Below are 17631 nucleotides of genomic sequence, written 5' to 3'. Positions count from 1 at the left end.
ACACTTAAAAATCTATAGCTATAGACATCTCAAAACCAGCCTGAAAGGAGGCACAGAGGGGCCTGAAGAGCACACGGGCACTCCCATCGAGCCTGCCCATCACCAGTTTTATCTTGCTGAAGACACAACAATTTGAAATGAGAACTCTCACTAGAAGGCATTGCCTGCTTGATGGAATTCAAGGCACAGCTTCGGAACAGCTGGAAGGAGAGGATATGACACAAAGCCCGGCGGGTTCCCTGGGCAGGCAGCAGCAGTGCACACCCCATCAGGACCTTCTGAAGCACCGTTCACTTCCACGTCCAGCACTCCAAGCGAGAGACGCTCTCATGCGTTTCACATATGATTCCTATTTCTCCCCTGATGTAAAACACAGTATCGCACATCACGCTACAAAGAGAGCCGGAGCCCTGCTGGTTCGAGCAGGTTTTTCCAAAAGCAAAAGGAAAATAAGGAGTGTAATGGCCCGCAGCTGCCAGGAGCAGGGGGTCACTGCTGGGGGAGCAGCGCGCTCCGGTTGCTGGATTTCCCCCCCAAAGAATGTCAATAAAAAGCGCTGCCAAGCGCGCTGGAGCGGGAGCGCCCCGACGGGCCGAGAGACCCACCGGGCTCGGGGGGGGCGGCCCCAAGTCCGCCGGGCCCCGCTGCCCGGCCGCACTCCGGCCGAGCAGCCATATTAGGAAGCGGCCCGAGAGCCGGGCGGGCGGTCCTCGGGGGGACGGCGCGGCCCGGCCCAGGCCCATGCCCACCGGCGGAACCGGCCCGGCCCCGCTGCCGCTGCTCCTCGGCATCCCGGCGGGGCGGGCGCGGCACCGGCCGCAGCGAGAAAAGTTCGTGAAGGCTCCTGCGACTGCCGGGGCTGCACCGGCAAGGGGGGACAGGGGAGACACGGCGGAACGCGGCCGCGGGACGGGACCGGGACCAGCCCCGCCGCTCCGCCCGCGTCTGTGGGGCAGCACGTTCCGGGAGACCGGCGGCGGCGCCGGCCCCTGCGCGCCACTCACCTTCTTCCGGGGCTGCCATTTCATCATATTTGTAGAGCGGGGACGCGGAGCATCAAGGTCGCGCCTGGGAGCCGGCGGCGAGCGCAGCGGGGCCGCAGCCCGTGGTCATGCTGCCCGGCCCCGCCGCCAGGCCCGCGCCGCGCTCCGCCGCGCCCGCGGGAGAGGAGCCGGCCGCGCCGCTCGGGCCATCGGAGCCGGGCTCTGTCAGGCGGCGGCGGCCACAGCCCCGGCGCGGCTCCGCCCGCAGCGCCTCACGGCAGCGGCCCGCGGGGAGCCCCCGCGCGCATCCTGCGCGGCCGCCCCGCGCCCACGCACGGGCCCCGCCCCGCGCCGCCGCACCGAGGCAGAGAGGGGCGCGAGCGCCGGCAAGGCCCCGCCCCCCCCGCGGGCCCCGCCCCGCCCCGCGGCTCCGGAACCAGCGGCTCTCCCCGCGCGATCCCCGCAGCGCCGGGGGCAGCGGCAGCGTCCGGCGCCGCGTTCCGGGCAGCGCAAGCGCGGGCTCGGTGCCGCAGCAGAAACTGCTGACAGCGCGGCCCGGGGGCTCCCCAGCGGCACTGACCGATGGCAACCCCCGCACACACCCGGCAACCCCCGCACACACCCGGCAACCCCCGCACACACCCGGTAACCCCCGCACACACCCGGCAACCCCCGCACACACCCGGCAACCCCCGCACACACCCGGCAACCCCCGCACACACCCGGCAATCCCCGCACACACCCGGTAACCCCCGCACACACACCCCCGCACACACCCGGTAACCCCCGCACACACCCGGCAACCCCCGCAGACACCCGGTAACCCCCGCACACACCCGGCAACCCCCGCACACACCCGGTAACCCCCGCACACACCCGGCAACCCCCGCACACACCCGGCAATCCCCGCACACACCCGGCAACCCCCGCACACACCCGGTAACCCCCGCACACACCCGGCAATCCCCGCAGACACCCGGCAACCCCCGCACACACCCGGCAACCCCCGCACACACCCGGTAACCCCCGCACACACCCGGTAACCCACGCCTCTCACTCAGAGCAGCCCGGAACGCGTCTACCCGCGGTGCTCCGTGGTCCAGCGCTCAGGGCTCACCAGAGGAAACTGTCTGGGTTCAGGGAAGTATTTGGGGGCGATACCTGCAGGGCTGAGGCCATGAGCAGGAAAGCCACAAATCCCACCACGTGTCAAAGCTGAACTGACTGTGACAAGACCAAAGTCACCCTGTGTGCGGCATTGGCAGCACAGGGTGAAGGACATCCACAGAGCAGACAGCAGAGGGTATTCTGGGGAGAAGAGCCTGTTCTGTTCTTCCAGCTCACGTCCAGGGAAAGGGATGAACAAACTGGGATAAAGCTGGATTTTCCCATATAATTTCCTGCTCAGCGCATCTCCTTTTTCCACCCATCCTGGATCGCCTCATGTGCACTGAGGGAAATGACAACATTCTCTCCCTATGGCAAAAGTGTTTGGATTGTTACAGTAGAAGAAACCCAAAGGTGTTACTGGTCAGAGCTGGCATATCAGGGAGCTGTGCCCTCCTGCTGCACTCACAGCACAGCCAGTATGCCCTGGAACTCGATTTCCATCAGTTCAAACACTGGCATTGACAATCCTCAAGAGTTCCATACTGGCAGAGTGGGTACTCCATAAAGAAAATAAATGCTTCGAGTCAGACAATGCCATTTACCATGATGCTGTCAGAAAGCAGCTTAATTTAATTCACAGACAGATTGCAAAATGTGTTGTTTTGACAAGATCAACAGGAGGTTTTTGAAATTCTTCCTGAGTAAAGATTAATTAACAGGAAGCAAAGCAGGAGCTGTGCTTATACACCTGTCACACAGGGAGCAGGCTGCTTCACTCAGAGCCTAATGCTTACTCCAGTGACTGGCATTTCTGCTGGATTTAAACTGCTTTTTTTTTCTGCTGTTGAAAAAAGAAATAACATTGGCACTATTTCCAAAGCCACTGAAAATAGCCAGAATGCAGGCAGTATAAATGCCTGTATCTGAAGGAAATGGCAAACATTCTTCCCTCTTTCAAAGTCAGAGTTATTTGACTTCTTTAAGATTAAAGAAAATGCAGTGTGAATTTTGGTTTTGTTTTTAAGAGTTTCTCCTCCCAGGTTGGAAGCCACTCAGGATGTAGTGATTCAATTGCCAGAAAATGCTGAAACCATCCTCATAACACTGGCAGCTTCCATCTCTTCCATCATGAGAACAGGATCCTCGTGTCCATTTCAAAGTTAACCAATTAATTTTCTCAAGTAATCAGCAATGCCAAGAAACTCAAGTGCTACAGCTTCCGTAAAGTCCGGTCTGAATCGTGGACAAGTTGTGAATAACACAAGCACAACGTAGAAGATAATGTTGGACCATGGAAGCTAAATGCCTCTCTGTTCATTAAGGGTGAAATGGCTGACAAGAAACAGTCAGCTGTGCTGCCCAGCAGCCCTGGCACACAACACTGCTGGGGAGCCGTGTGCCATCCATGTGCATGAGCCAAGTGCAGGATCATGCCTGTTCACAGCCCCCATCACAGGTTACTGACAACTCTCCTCTGTAAGAAGCAGCACCATGAACCCATTTTGAATGGTCAGACTTCTGGGCACTGGGACAGGAGCTCCCAGGGAACAGAGTTTTCTCTTCAAACACACATCAATAAGGAATAAACATATTTTATTCCAATATTTATGAGTGAATAATGGTGAGCAAAGTGGCTGGCTACACCAATACCTTTTTTTTTCTCCTTTGCCTGATTTACTGCTATTTTTAAATCTCAGACTGTGGATCTGTCCAACATATTGTGCCAAATACCTGCTTCTTTTCTACTCAAGGTGTTGACTAGCCTAGAAGAAAGCTGTGTGTTATTAACACCTATCTGATATTAGATCTCATTCTTGCTACTCTATGAAAAAAAAAAATCTTTTAAAGTGTTATTTTCAAATTAACCCTTGGTGAGAACCTAGAACTATTTAGTGTACTATGTCCTTTCTTACATAACCCTTGATTTTCAGTAACATGTAAGTTCTAATACCTTTACTATACCTTGAAATACCTCTACTCAACCAAAGTGCATCAACTAGAAGCAATCACACATACTGCAAGTAGAAAAAGGTCCTGCTGGAGATAGCCTAACCTGCAGTCTGCTCATCAAGCTATGCAAAGTGTATGAGAATTCAGTTTATTGGGTCATTCTACAGCTTAGCAAGGATCTAAATTGGGCAGTATTCAGCAGGCACATAAAGATTTGGAGTTACACCTTGATTTTATGATGTACACGGTCCTGTGAACTCAATGGACTGGTAGTCTGGAAGATGCCAGCATTTTAACAGTTACCAACACACCAACACAGCAAGGAGGATGTAGATCACGCTCTTAATAGCCCAGTCCCTTGGCAAATTCATGAAGCAAATAAAATCAAATCCTTTTATTTCTGAATTTATTAAAGCAGCTTTCAATTCATTACAATGATTCTGTGTCTATTGCTTTGTCTGCCTCAAACTAGCACACTGAACACAAACACGACACCTTGCAATGGGTTAAGATCAGGTCCTGCACGTTCCATCTGAGCTACTGCAGCCCCAAGCAAGTGTGCACTATGAAAGGGAGAAAGTGTTTCAGCAGGTTCTCCTAAATCTGGGAGAAGGGAACCCCCTTGAAGTGCAGTAGCTGGGGTGCTGCAGTTCTAATCACTGCTCTAGATCACCAGAAACCAGCAATGCTAACTTATCTCTCCATGTTAGCTTACAGCAAGTTCTCTGCAATTTACAATCAGAATTTACTTCCAGCTTCCACACTGAGGGCACTTTGGGCACACAACCTACTGCTAGTTTCTCATATTGGAAGAGAGAAGTACAAAGTTCAGCTAAAGGGGCTGGGGTAATGCAGCATTGTCACAGTACATATACCAGGAAGAAGGCACAGTGAAGGGCAAGAATACAGTAGGCCAGGAAAGCAATTCAAGGTCCTGTGAAGTTTTTTGCATGCTCTGATGGTCTTCTGGTCCATCCAACCTTGTGTTCCTGTTGCATTTTGCTACTACAGCATTCCACCCTGTTCTCTCATAGTAAAGATTGAGTGTTCTATCCAGTGTAGCAATAGCATGTATTTTCATGATTAGGTTATCTGGGGTTCACATCTCAGCAGCTGACTCTTTTGAAAAGACTGAGACTCACTTCAGAAAATACTTTGTTTAGTCAAGCAGAAAAAGCCCTTTTCAAAGGGATATAATCCAGGCTGAAAAACCAAGGAGGGGGCTTTCAAAAATGAGGATATACTTACTGGAAAATACCACTTCTGACAGGAGAAGCAGCTAAGAAAAACTGGTTGCTAAGACTAATTAGAGAGTTGTAGCACAATTTAGGTCGAGGAGATGCAGAAATGAAATGAACTGAAGATAAAAGAGCCTAAAGCATTTATTCCTGGCAACTGGACTCATGAAGAAGGAGGGGCAAGGGAGGGAGGCATCACACAGGCCAAATGAGCTGAGGGCTGTAGGTGCCTGTCACTAATTACAGATTATTCTGTGGTACCAAGAAATGATCAAATAGGTTGATACAAGATTAGGGCTGATCTTGTTCCAGTGGAGTTCCCTCTCAAGTACTGACACCTGAGCTAGGCTTAGGGAATGGACTTTTGCACAGGTACCTCTTGCTTGTGGTCACATAGAGCACAGAGAACTGCTGCGTGTTTCGCTCCTGTGATTCCCTGGCTTTCAGGCACTCACTTGTAAATATTTTCTCCAGAAAGCAAATCCAGCTTGCAGTGGTATTTGTCTAATACCAGGGGGCTGGAACTAGATGACCTCCAGAGGTCCCTTCCACCCCAAACCATTCTCTGATTCTATGGGTCTGTAACACCGGTCACTGACAAGCAGAAACACAGGAGGCAGCAGGTTTCCCCACCAAAGGTTTGTCTACAATAAAGAGATGGGTAAACTAGGAATGTGCATGGAAAATAAACCCACCAAAACCCACTCATCTTTGGAGGCCTTGCAAATGCATGTCCATATTTTCTACCTTATTTGGGGTTTTTGCCGTAAAATTAGGCAGTCCTTTTTTGATTCATGGACCAACTCTTGCAATAAAACTTCACCCATTTCACACCCTTTGGGAAGTAACTGGTGAAAGCTGCATCATTCCCTATGCCACTCTTTGGTATTCCAAAAGAGAGCCCCACTTCTCACCTTGTAGAAGAAAAGAAAAAAAAAAGGGGAGGGGGGAGGTGGGACAGGGAATGGCATACTGGCCCATTTCACCATCTTCCCTTCCACAGCATAGCAGGAAAGTCTCTCTTGGACCATAATTGTGACATAAAATACAAAAAATGTGCAAGAAAACAAGTACTGTCATAGAGTGAGAAACAGTGAAGGCCTTGATGCCTTGCAGGCCCAGTTCTGCAAGAGCTACAACATTTATGCATTACCAACACTGTTTTGGTCACAAATCTAAAACAAGGCATTGTACAGTCTGCTGCAAAGAACATCGACTCCATCCCCATCAAGCCCACTACACTCAATGTCCAACACTTTAACAAGGAAGATGCATATAGGACATGTAAGTACTGCCCAGGTCCACACAAGGAACTAGAAGGAATTCTGCCCACACAAGGGCGAATTTAATGTTAATAGAATAACCAAACTCATCTGCAGCAGGGACAAACAGTGGCAAAACAGAGAAGCAAGCAGCTGAACTGACATGGAGATGGCACTCTGATTCGCCAAGGGCAAGCACCCAAGTCAAGATTCTAAAATACTCAGAAATTAATATGAGGGACAAATCCTTCTCTATTTGCAAGGGAAAAGCTAATTACATAGAGCACCCTGTAAGACAGAGATGGGGAACTTCCAGATCAAGCCTAAGGATGAATGTTTCAGTCACAAATAGAAGTTTTCTGGTTAGTGACTGTATCCATCGAGAGAACCATTATTTAAATGTAATGTTGTGCCTGTGAAATATTTATGTGATAGTCTCAGGGCAAAACGTGTATTTCTGTAGTTCACTGGATAGGAAATACATCCTAAATTTTAACTCTATCTTACCAAAGAAGGTGTTTCCTTTTGCAACAGTTAGTTCACTGGATAGGAAATACATCCTAAATTTTAACTCTATCTTACCAAAGAAGGTGTTTGCTTTTGCACCACGTTATTGGCTTAAGAGGCTTCAGCTCCTTCATTACATGACTCCAAGCAGAAAACATCATGTTTGGGAGCTGCTTCTCATTATGACTTCCCCCTCCCTTTTTCCGTAGGAAGCACAATTACTGCTGCTATGGAAACAAGTGTAATTCAGTCAAGATGTGGGTCAAAGCAATACTTGGGAGGCAAAGATTTACCAAAAAGAATCACATTTGCTGCCTGTCCTCTCCTGGAGAAGGGTTTTCTCCCAGTGACATCCATCACCATCTGCTGTCTCAAGTAAGAAATTCAGAGCCACATAAGTCGCGTGTAATGATGTAGCACCCAGGTGACACCAGGACAAGCAGAGAACTGGTCTGCTCCTTGCAAGGCCGGTGACAGCAGAGCCGCATGTAGAGGGACCAGCCTCTGAGGGACAGGTGGTCACCTCCTCTGCAGGTCCTAAAGGAATATAGCTTGAGGTTGAGGGGGGAAACCTCCTCCTACCTCAGAGCATCTTGTTTTCAGGGTATGTTATTTATTGTTCATTAACATGGAACTCACTGTGCCACAGGCCCCAGCCAAATCTTCAAGAGTAGCATTTTCCCAAAGAATCCACAATACAGCACAGAGACCTAAGAAGAGACGTTAAGGGAAGTGTAATTATCTGGGCATGCTGGAAATGAGGAGGAGGAGGAAGGAGAGGGAGAGAAAGAGCACACATGGCAAAGGGAGCAGAATGTCCAAGAAGAAAAAAAGAGGAAGCGCACAGGGAGTGATCGGGGGTCTGCATGTGCTCCTGCATGTGGTATCTGCTCTTGTCCCTGAGCTCCATGGCTCTCCCATTGAGCAGCAGCACTGGTGGACTCCAAAGAGCAACACTGTGGAGCCATGAGCAACGATTAGACCAGGGAATACACAGTGAGCACTGTCAGTCGGAGAGGGGTAGGGAACCTCATGAACGGGGGAATTAGAAATAAATATTTTCACTGTAAGTATCAGAATTCAAAGGCAACCACAGTTTCATTCCATGCCCCAATATTCACAATATTTCCTCACATTCCCAAGAATCGTTCCCAAATACTGCAGGTCTTTGAGGAAACTCTCCCATTTCACATGCCAGTGATTTTGGAGAGGACGCTGTTCATACATTCACCTCCCTCCCTGCTCCTGCCCGTTGCCAAGCAACTCCAGCCTGTCTGCAGGACCTGCCTCCCAACCACCAGCAGCTCAAACCATTACCCTGTACTGAAAAACACAAATTTAAGAATGAAAACAGACACAGCTAAACCAGAAAAACATACTTCCCTTTAGTGCTTGGATCATCTTGTGGGAACCTTGGAGGCTACAGCTTGTCTGTAGGCAACAAACCACAGAATCCCAGGAGGACTGAGGTGGAAAGGGACCTCTGGAGATCACCTGCTCCACCAGGGCCACACTCAGCTGGCTTCCAGGACCATGTCCCTGGGCAACCTGTGCAGGTGCTCAGTCACACCCACAGCAAAAAAGTGTTTCTTGATGTTCAGAGGTGCCAGTGGGTGCTTACGGCCTCTGCTCCTGCACTGGGCACCGCTGCGAAGAGCCTGGCTCCATACTCTTTGCACCCTCCCTGTAGGTATTTATATAGTACCAAAACTAGCAAGTGATAAAAGCACTTAAAAAAAAATCTGCAAGGCAGTTTCTGAAGTGCTAGAAAACATCAGGAGGCCACCATCAAATTAAAAACATGGGTTGTTTTCCAGGGTGAAGCACTGCTTCCCCGCCTCTGGTGTGCGTACATCTATATATCTGTAGTTGTTATCCCACACTACTCTAATTATTACTCAGAAGCCAGAACGGATTCTCCAGCAAGCACAGTAGGCTTGAAGAAGCTCTTACTATCCCAAAATGGGAGACTCACACTAATTTAGTGGAGAAGGCTATATAAATTAAACCTTTTTCTAGATACACTTAAAATGTTATCAGGCTCCTGCAAATTCATAAACATCAAAATACTGCTTTTATTCCTCAAGATCCAGATGAACCCCGTTTGACTGCTCCTTATACTACACATTGAACATATCCGTGCAAATTCCTCCCAAGGAATCCAGTTGCAATTTAAATTTTCTGGATGCAGAGAGTAGTAAGAAAACAACCTCACTGTTCCCAGTGTGATGCTGCTGGGACTAAAGGGCTGAGACAATCATTTGCTGGAAGAGGCAATGATTTAAAAGATTGGTTCGTGTTGAAATGAAGGAATTCTGTGTCTGACTATGAAATAGCACCAAGCAGGAAGGTAGGCAGCTGAGGTACCTTTAAAGAAACATGAGCCCTGTGGAAACAGATCCATCAATATACTAGAAGCATCAGAACAACCTCTGAAGTTCTGGTAGCATTCTAAATGTGGCAGCTTTCATCTACAGTTTGGAATCACACTCTCACACAAGACAGGGCTCTCAAAGAGGTGACTCCAGACACTCTGGAAAATAACATGAAGAAACTGAAAGTAAAATACATTAAACGTGCCCATCTGCCAGCATATCTTCCCAAATACTGAATCCTGGCATGTTGCTAAGGAAGACCCAGGCAGTTATGCAAGAGAAGCAACAGTACAAAACAGAAAATATCATGCTCAGTTATCAGTGTCTCAGAACAGGAGCAGCTTTAAAGAAGTTTATGAAGCGTGAAAAGCCAGGAAAGACAAGCAAGGGAGAATTTAAAGAGACTCGTCAAGTAAGAGAGGTGAGGGAGAAAGACAAAATGTGTTCATTAACTTCATGCAAGAAATACAACGAGCTGCATAGTGGGATGAACTGCCGCATTTGCCAAGAGCCCCAAGAAGCTGTGCGGTGCCAAGTGGTGGAGGGTCTCCTTTGGGACAGTCCATCAGAACGCTGCAGGCTTAACAAAACCGAAAAAACCAGACACTGCTTTAACAAATACCTTTGCTGGAGCTCACAGGTTTCTTTGGGAGACAAAAGGGGGGGAGGCAGTTACTGAGCTTTGTGACATACTCTGCGAATGAAATTTGTCCTGCTTTTCAGGGCACAGAATGTACTTTCTAAAAGTAAGGAAATGCAAGGTTTAATTTAAAATTCTGGTTTAGTTTCCTCTGAAAGGGCTACACAATAAAACTATTGTATTGTAAAAGATCTGGTTTGTCTATTCAGAATTTCTCTTCCACACAGTGCAAATGTAGGTGCATTACATCAGCTACCCTACTCCTGAGCCATGAGATACTCCACAATGATCCTCTAGCCATCAGAAATGGCACTTAGAGTTCTCTAAGGAGTCTTCTCTTACTGATTTACAATGATAGACAGTTCTACTGCTGAACTTTCTTGTAAAATGTGGAACAGGAATTTCACTTGTGTCTGTTCACATATTCAGCTGGGACTGCATGAATAAGAGATGTGACACAATTCATCCATATGCAGTCTCCTTTTCCCCAACCCACAGCGTGCTGAAGCCTTACAGGAGCACTTTCCACTGTTACAGCATTACAAGATGAAAGCAAGGAATAAACTGAACTCCTGTACAATTATAAATCGTCCACAGATACACAGCCAACGAGGTCTCAAAAAAAAAAAAAAATCAGAAAAATCTTCAGCAAAATGTTCAAAGAGCAGTTCTTTCTTTAGGCTACAGTTAATGTGAAGAGTAACTTGTCATTGCCATGTCAGAGATAACCACTCTAAAAGCAGGAAACAACCTTGAGGTGCTGTAAAACTGTACAGCATCCCTGAAATCATTGCAGCAGGAACTATTTGGTCTCACTGAGGAGTTACATCTAATATTCTTAGAATAGAATAGCTCCAGTTGAAAGAGACCTAGAAGCAATCACCCAGTCCCAACTCGCTGCTGCAACAGCATATCCAGATGTTTACCTGACACTGTCCTCATGACTGACACGGCTGTCAGCCCAGATCTGTCCGCAGCATGTCCATGCCCAACCCAGTGGGGTACAGCAAACTCCCAACTCTCACACCCTGTTCTTCCAAGAGTGGGTGTATCTACCCGATGAGCAGATGCAAACATAGTCTAATATACTTCAGCACCATGATGAAGCATTTCTGATGCAGTTTTATTTAGCTTCACTGCCACAAACACTGAGTTTAGCAGAGCTCGTCAAAATAAGAATTTAGGAACCTGCCAGTGACCAAGTCTCAGCTGGCTTTGCTCCACCACGGAAGGACAGCATGCTGCTACATCACAAAACACTTACTCAGAACCTCACTTGCAATGACATTTTTCAGCATAAAGCATAAAGTTGTGAGTGCATTTAAGAACAACTAGGACAGCTGCTGGATCCAGCCTAAAAATACAGAAGATCATAGCTGCTTCATTTAACTTTGTATGATCAAGCATCCAACGCCGAAAGAGCATAAGGCTTAGTGAGGTACTAAAGTTTTTCTACTACAGGGAGAAACAGAAAGAACCAACCATGCAGCAGTTTCCATCCAAGTCTGACAGGAAAGATGGCTACTTGCAAGAACCAAAAATAAGAAAATATTCAATCTGCATCTACATAAAAGTGGTTCCTGATGATGAAAGATTAATTTTAAATACTTTTTAAAGAAAACAAACAAACAAAAAAACCCAAACCATCCAGTTAAGAGATTATGTAAACAGAAGTTTATTCTATAATCTATTTTTGCAATTATCCTCTTATTGAAGATTTATTACAAGGGGTGATCCCACAGCAGACAAGTCGCCTGTACTCATTTTACCTTTCTTTCTCTCCAGCTCAGATTTTACCAGGAAGAAAATTCCTTTCTAATGCCACTTGTTAGAAGTTTGTGCCTTGGAGACTGAAGTTTGGGAGCATTTATCATGTCCATCCAAACACAGTGATATTTACAGGGCTACGTTCTTCCTTATTAAAACGACACTGAACATGACTTGCCTTCTCTGCTACGAAGCCTGAGAAGCACCAAGGCATGCTGCTGACACTGTATGCTGCTGGTTATTACAGGCATGGCAGAAACACTTCAGCATCCCCAGCAGAAGGAAGTGGATCCCTTTTGGGATGCACAGTCTCAAAACTCAGCAGAAGAGCAAGTTCTACTCTATGAGTATGAATCTCCCAGCAAGTCACAGACTTCGTGTTTCTCTGAGCAGCAGGGTACATCTTGACCAGACCTTTCAAAAACAGCACAGATTCCAGAGCAGCAGTTTACCTGGGTAGCTATTAAAGAAGACTTTTCCATAGTCCTGTATACAGACCAGCAAGATTACAACACCATTAGATAGCAATAAATCCTTTTAGCAGGAAAAATCATCAGTAAACATAACAAAGAACACAAATACACAAACCAGAAAATATCTCTCAAGCTTGAAATGCTGTCCCATTTGGATAAGGAATTCCTGACTTTCTGCAGGCCTTCTCCTATTGCTGCCTTAAAGCAGCTCCCTTCCTCCTTTAATGTCCCAGAGCCTGTGCAAATAGGAGAAGCAAAGCTAAATCTAACTCTCTCTATGCCAATGAGCAGGTAACATATACTGTACTGAACACACACACACACACACAAAATCTTAGTTGACCTCAAAATCTGGAATGAAGTTGTATTTTCACCTGGAAGTACAGAAAAACATAAACCCACCTTTGGTTTTATTGCATGTGAAGCACTGTTGGGTAAGAGATTCAAATACTCCCTGGAAGCACGTTAATCTGCAGAGCGAGCTGTGCATCACTGAAGAGAGCAGTGCCTGGAAGCAGAGGCCTCTGCTGTAATGATAGGGTGACCATTCATTACAAGAAGTAAAAGAAAAGCAGAAACCAGAGTGAATGGATTCCTTTGATTCTCATCTGCTGCAAATAATTCATACTGAGAAGCTCTAGATGCGCTTTCTGGATAAAACAGGAGCTTCTCAGAGCTCATCTCTGAACAACAGGAAAATGCTGAATCAGGCCTTCCACACAGACTGCTCCAAGCACAGAAACCTGGGGTTTAGGAGTGAGGAACCCCATAGAGTGTATCTGTACTCAGCAGACACCGGGCTGAGACCAGGCTCAGCACAGGACATTCTTATATTTCTCAGTATCCTTCCAAAACTAATTTTTCCATCTGTGGAGTGTTTCCAGCACACATCTGGCAGCATGCTGCAGTGTGAACAGCATTTACTAGCTCTCCGGGCATGTGTTATGCATCCAATGACATCATGCGCTCTCCAGCTTGCCAAAGCTCCGTCTCTACCGTACAGACCACCAAAACAGAGCCTCAGAATCCCCAGGGGAAAAGAGGGCTAACTTCCAACCCAAAAGGTTTTCCCCTTGCAAAAGCTATTTAATGCTTCATCTGCTGTGCTGTGTTCTCTCCTACTCGCACCCATTCTACTTCCCATTTACTTGAAAACAGTTTTCAAATCATTCCTAAATTGCTTATATTTTATCCCTCCTGTAAACATTTTCTCTGTGCACAAAGCTGTGACTTCCCAGAAGAGAACATGCCTTTTTCCTTCTATTCACATTGGGCTTTAACTCTTTGATGACCTGAAAACTGGAAAATCTGTATTTTTCCCCAAAACATATCTGTTTTTCCTTGCTCTGGATAATAGCAGGCGATGCAGCACAGACTCATTGTTCTCTGGAGGTGAAATCAATGGCTCAGTCGGTGTGATACACATTACTTATCACTGTCTCACCAGCAAGGAAGCTCTCTAGCACACTTAAGAAAACAGGTTTTACCTTGTAGAGCAAATCAGAAGAAAAATAATTCTGTTCTCTGGAAAATGTTAGTGTTCAGCCATAACTAACTCTTTCAAAACCTTTTAAAGAAAGGCAGACATATGGCAGGACAAAAGGCCCATGACCTACATACTCATCTGTGATGTGGAAAGCCCTAGGCTCAAACTGCTGCAGGGTTAGACCAACCCTTTGCAACACACTCCTCCAGCTCCGGGCAATCTCGTATTTACGAGACTCCTAAGAGATATTTGGACAATGATGCATCATGCTCTGCAACACCCATGAATTTATCTAAGCAATAGTGGGACCCAAATACTTACACAGGCTTCTGCACCATCCTGTGTTAGCTTATCCCACCATGCAATTAAGTTGTGCGTGGAAAAAATACTGTATTTTCCACACATGCAACCCAAAAGCTAATTACAGCACTGAGATTCAGCATTACACCACGTATCACATGTGGGTAATCTAAAGAAACACTTTCTTTCATTCCCTGGTTGAGCTACCCAGATTTTGAACCCTCACTGCCTGCTTCCTCCAGCTAGCTGCCCTCCAGTCTCTGACTTTGAATAGGTAACCATAAAAATGCTTAGAATACTATGACAGAATTAGATTTAATGTGGTTTAACTGTGTGCAACGTATTCTTTGGGAGGTTTGTACTTTTTTATAGGTGAGACTAAGATCACTTGAAGGACTTCTAAAGCCAGCAATTCATAGCTCTTTGTCCCATACCTTTCCTCTGGTTTACTTCGTATCATTTTCGCACACACTGAGGGCACACACAGACACCACAGGCAGATGGACACCGCGCACATATGGACACCACAGACACATGGACACTTTGTGGGGAAACAAACACACTGTACAAAGAGAATCCCAGTTGCAGATAAAGTAAAAGACCTTAGAAATGCCAGATTTAAAAGACACTGACACAAGGAAGAGATCTGAAGGGTCAGCCTTGAACTCCTAGACTTATTCTTACAGGGTTAGCTTGTTTTATTCAGGGAATTCCGAATATTTCTGCTCCTTCCTCACCTGTACCAGCAATTCAAGGAAAGAAGTATTTTGTGTCAGAGGAGTGGAATTTGTGTCCTGAATTTGAGTTCTGCATTTGTTTTCAGGGACAGAGTCTTTATAGAACGTTTAAAGAAAAGTTATCCTGTAATCTTGGAGATGGAGCACTAATGTGTTTAATTAGAATGCAATGCAGCAACCCTGGATTGAGACATAGCCCAACATGATCCATCACCCTGTTGGAATGGCTGCATCAGAACAGAGGGCACTAACAAGGCCGCCATCTAACAGCCGTGGCCACCCGCACTTCTCTGCATGCCTGAAGAGGCATTCTCCTTCTCCATATGCTTCTCTGTTCTAGCCACAGCTGTGGACAGTGCAGGTACCAGTCAATAGATGATAAGCCTAATTCATCATCTTCTCTATTAGCAATTACCCTTGCTCATTTCAAGATCAAGGTCAGTGTTATTTAGCATATTTATCTTTCAGAACAGCATCAATGTTCTGAGTACTAATGGCTATTCAGCATCAACTAGTAGTTACATAAAAACTGGAATCTTCCCAGGATTCTTATTTCCCAACTGTTTATAATCACACCAAATCAAACTAATTAAAAAAAATATCTCAACTAATCCTTTGAAACGCATCAGCCAGTTCCCCCAGTTCACTCACAGTTATAACGATAACAAAAACCTAGAGGTGAAAATGGATTTCCTTGGGTTTTACATTTCAAAACATCTTGAAGAAATATTTGACCATAAAAGGTGTCTGAAGCATATCTGGAAAGTAGACTGCAAGTTAACCTACAGCTGTCTGAAGTTTATCAGCAGATTCTTGAAAGCTGTCACTTGCTATAGTTTGAGGATGATCCTAACAAGGATTTAGCCACAACACGTGAGGCACCAGAATGCATGGCCCATATGCTTCCCATCAGTGCAGCAACTGCATTCTGAATGCAGAGGTCTCAGCCACTTCCCAAGTCAGGCTCCGAAAGGAAAACTCTTCCTCTGTATCTTAGGCAGACTAGCATGTTTCCAAGCCTCCTGTAAAGCATCTATATTACATATTTGCTTTTGGTAGTGTATGTTTGGACTCGATGGTCTTTAAAGCTGCCTTGCATCCCAAGCCAGACTATCATTCTACATCACAATTAAGTGTGGGATATAAACCTGAAGTTTGCAGAGGATTGAGTTTTGCATTGAAGCGAATGACAGAAATTTCCTAATAGTCTTCCAATGGTTTCCAGTATTTAATATGCCTGCAACATGTGGGAGAGGCCTCCTTGCTGGCTATTAAACTTGCTATGCGTGCAGTATAGGCACTACTGGAATGTAAATAGTTCTCACATGGTTATGTTATTTCTGATATAGGCCTGTCTATACCACTTATTATTATTCTTCCCTGTGAGGGTGCTGAGGCGCTGGCACAGGGTGCCCAGAGAAGCTGTGGCTGGCCCATCCCTGGCAGTGTTCAAGGCCAGGCTGGACACAGGGGCTTGGAGCAAGCTGCTCTAGTGGAAGGTGTCCCTGCCTGCGGCAGGGGGTTGGAACTGGATGAGCTTGAAGGTCCCTTCCAACACAAACCAGTCTGGGATTCTATTGAAAAGTACTACTAAATCCTACTTACATCTCTCAGCATCTGCAAAAAGCTGCAAGCCACACCAGCTCTATTTCAAGTCTTCCACTTGTAACTCATCTAATGAGCAGATGGTTAAGGGGGAAGGGGGGGGGGGGGGGGCGGATAAAAACCAAAACAACTTTTTTCGGTGCAAGTGATTGGGGGTGCTTTAGTTTTTTAAAGCCAGTTGTCTTGGACATCTGCTCAAATTCCTGACTGCAAATTTAGCTTTCTGTACATTACTAGAGACATATTCATATCCTGTATTTGTTTTCAAGTAAAATAAAAACCTATTAGGTATTGTTTAAATGTTTTAGATATTTAGCAGATGGGAAATATTTTGAGACCAAAATATTTTTCATGTGGCTGGTTCCTACGTATTACCAGCAATAAAGTCCTTGCCCGTCTTGATCACAAACAGCATGAGTTTTTCCATCTTTATTACTGCCACCTCATTGAAGGACAGTAGATGAAGTTCCCATCCAACTGGGAATAGGTATCCCTCAAAGGAGAAGGAATACCTCACCTTCGGAGTGAGTTTCCCAAATACGGTCTTAGAATGAACCTGGAGCTACACAGTATTTGAAGTGTGAATATTTGAACAATGCCACTGTTCACTTCTATAGTTTCAACTGAAAGAAGAAACTAGACCGAACAAGCATACTGGTTCTCAGCTGTAATTTCCTCTGAATTCAGAAGAGGCTAGGGTGTCATACAGACATTGAGGGACTGGGGTGTTCGAACGAAGGGAAATCATGAGGTAAGAAATGTTCTGTATGTTAAGATTTTGGGGGTCCTGTTAGGATTTTGGGGGTTGCAATATGCAGACGTTCTCAGAGGCACCTAAAGCAAAACATGAACACCACCTTCTTTATCTTTACTGTGACAGAAAGCAAAAAATGAAGCTAAATGAAAATAAAAGCCCCTTCAAAGGCCTCAGCACTTGAAAGACCAGTTAGCTGATGGCACTTACTTTACTGGAAAAACTGCCTTCCTTTCTCAGATTGATAGAATGAAGATTTGTAGATCTGCCACATCCATGTTGCTTCTTTTCTGTTCTACAGTGTGATTATAAAACATGAATTCACAGAAGCTACACTAAATTTTTAATTAATGAAATACTTCATTAATTAAAATTTACCATTTACAGTGGAATCTAATATTAGATTGTTTTCAGTTTTCAGATGGTTATTTTTATACAAATTTA

General features: G+C 46.0%; 1 protein-coding gene across 4 annotated transcripts in view; it reads right to left on the bottom strand.

Moving 5' to 3' along the window:
• Nucleotides 1-17631, bottom strand: part of TTC28 (tetratricopeptide repeat domain 28) — a 122690-nt gene that overhangs the window by 84197 nt on the left and 20862 nt on the right. The window contains exon 1 of one of the 4 annotated variants that reach the window (XM_057406180.1): nt 1005-1157. The exons of the other annotated variants lie outside the window; for them this stretch is intronic. Within the exon in view, the coding sequence (XP_057262163.1) occupies nt 1005-1031 (27 nt within the window). The 5' untranslated portion in view covers nt 1032-1157. Of the gene's footprint in view, nt 1-1004; nt 1158-17631 lie in introns of those variants that run through there. 4 annotated transcript variants of the gene reach the window in all.

Source organism: Pezoporus wallicus, unplaced genomic scaffold (genome assembly GCF_028554395.1).
Source record: "Pezoporus wallicus isolate ANWC-B61680 ecotype Strahan unplaced genomic scaffold, APGP_CSIRO_Pwel_v1 contig_8819, whole genome shotgun sequence".
Taxonomy (NCBI): domain Eukaryota; kingdom Metazoa; phylum Chordata; class Aves; order Psittaciformes; family Psittacidae; genus Pezoporus; species Pezoporus wallicus.
The sequence above is the reverse complement of the archived record's forward strand: the minus strand, read 5'-3'. Positions and strand labels throughout refer to the sequence as shown.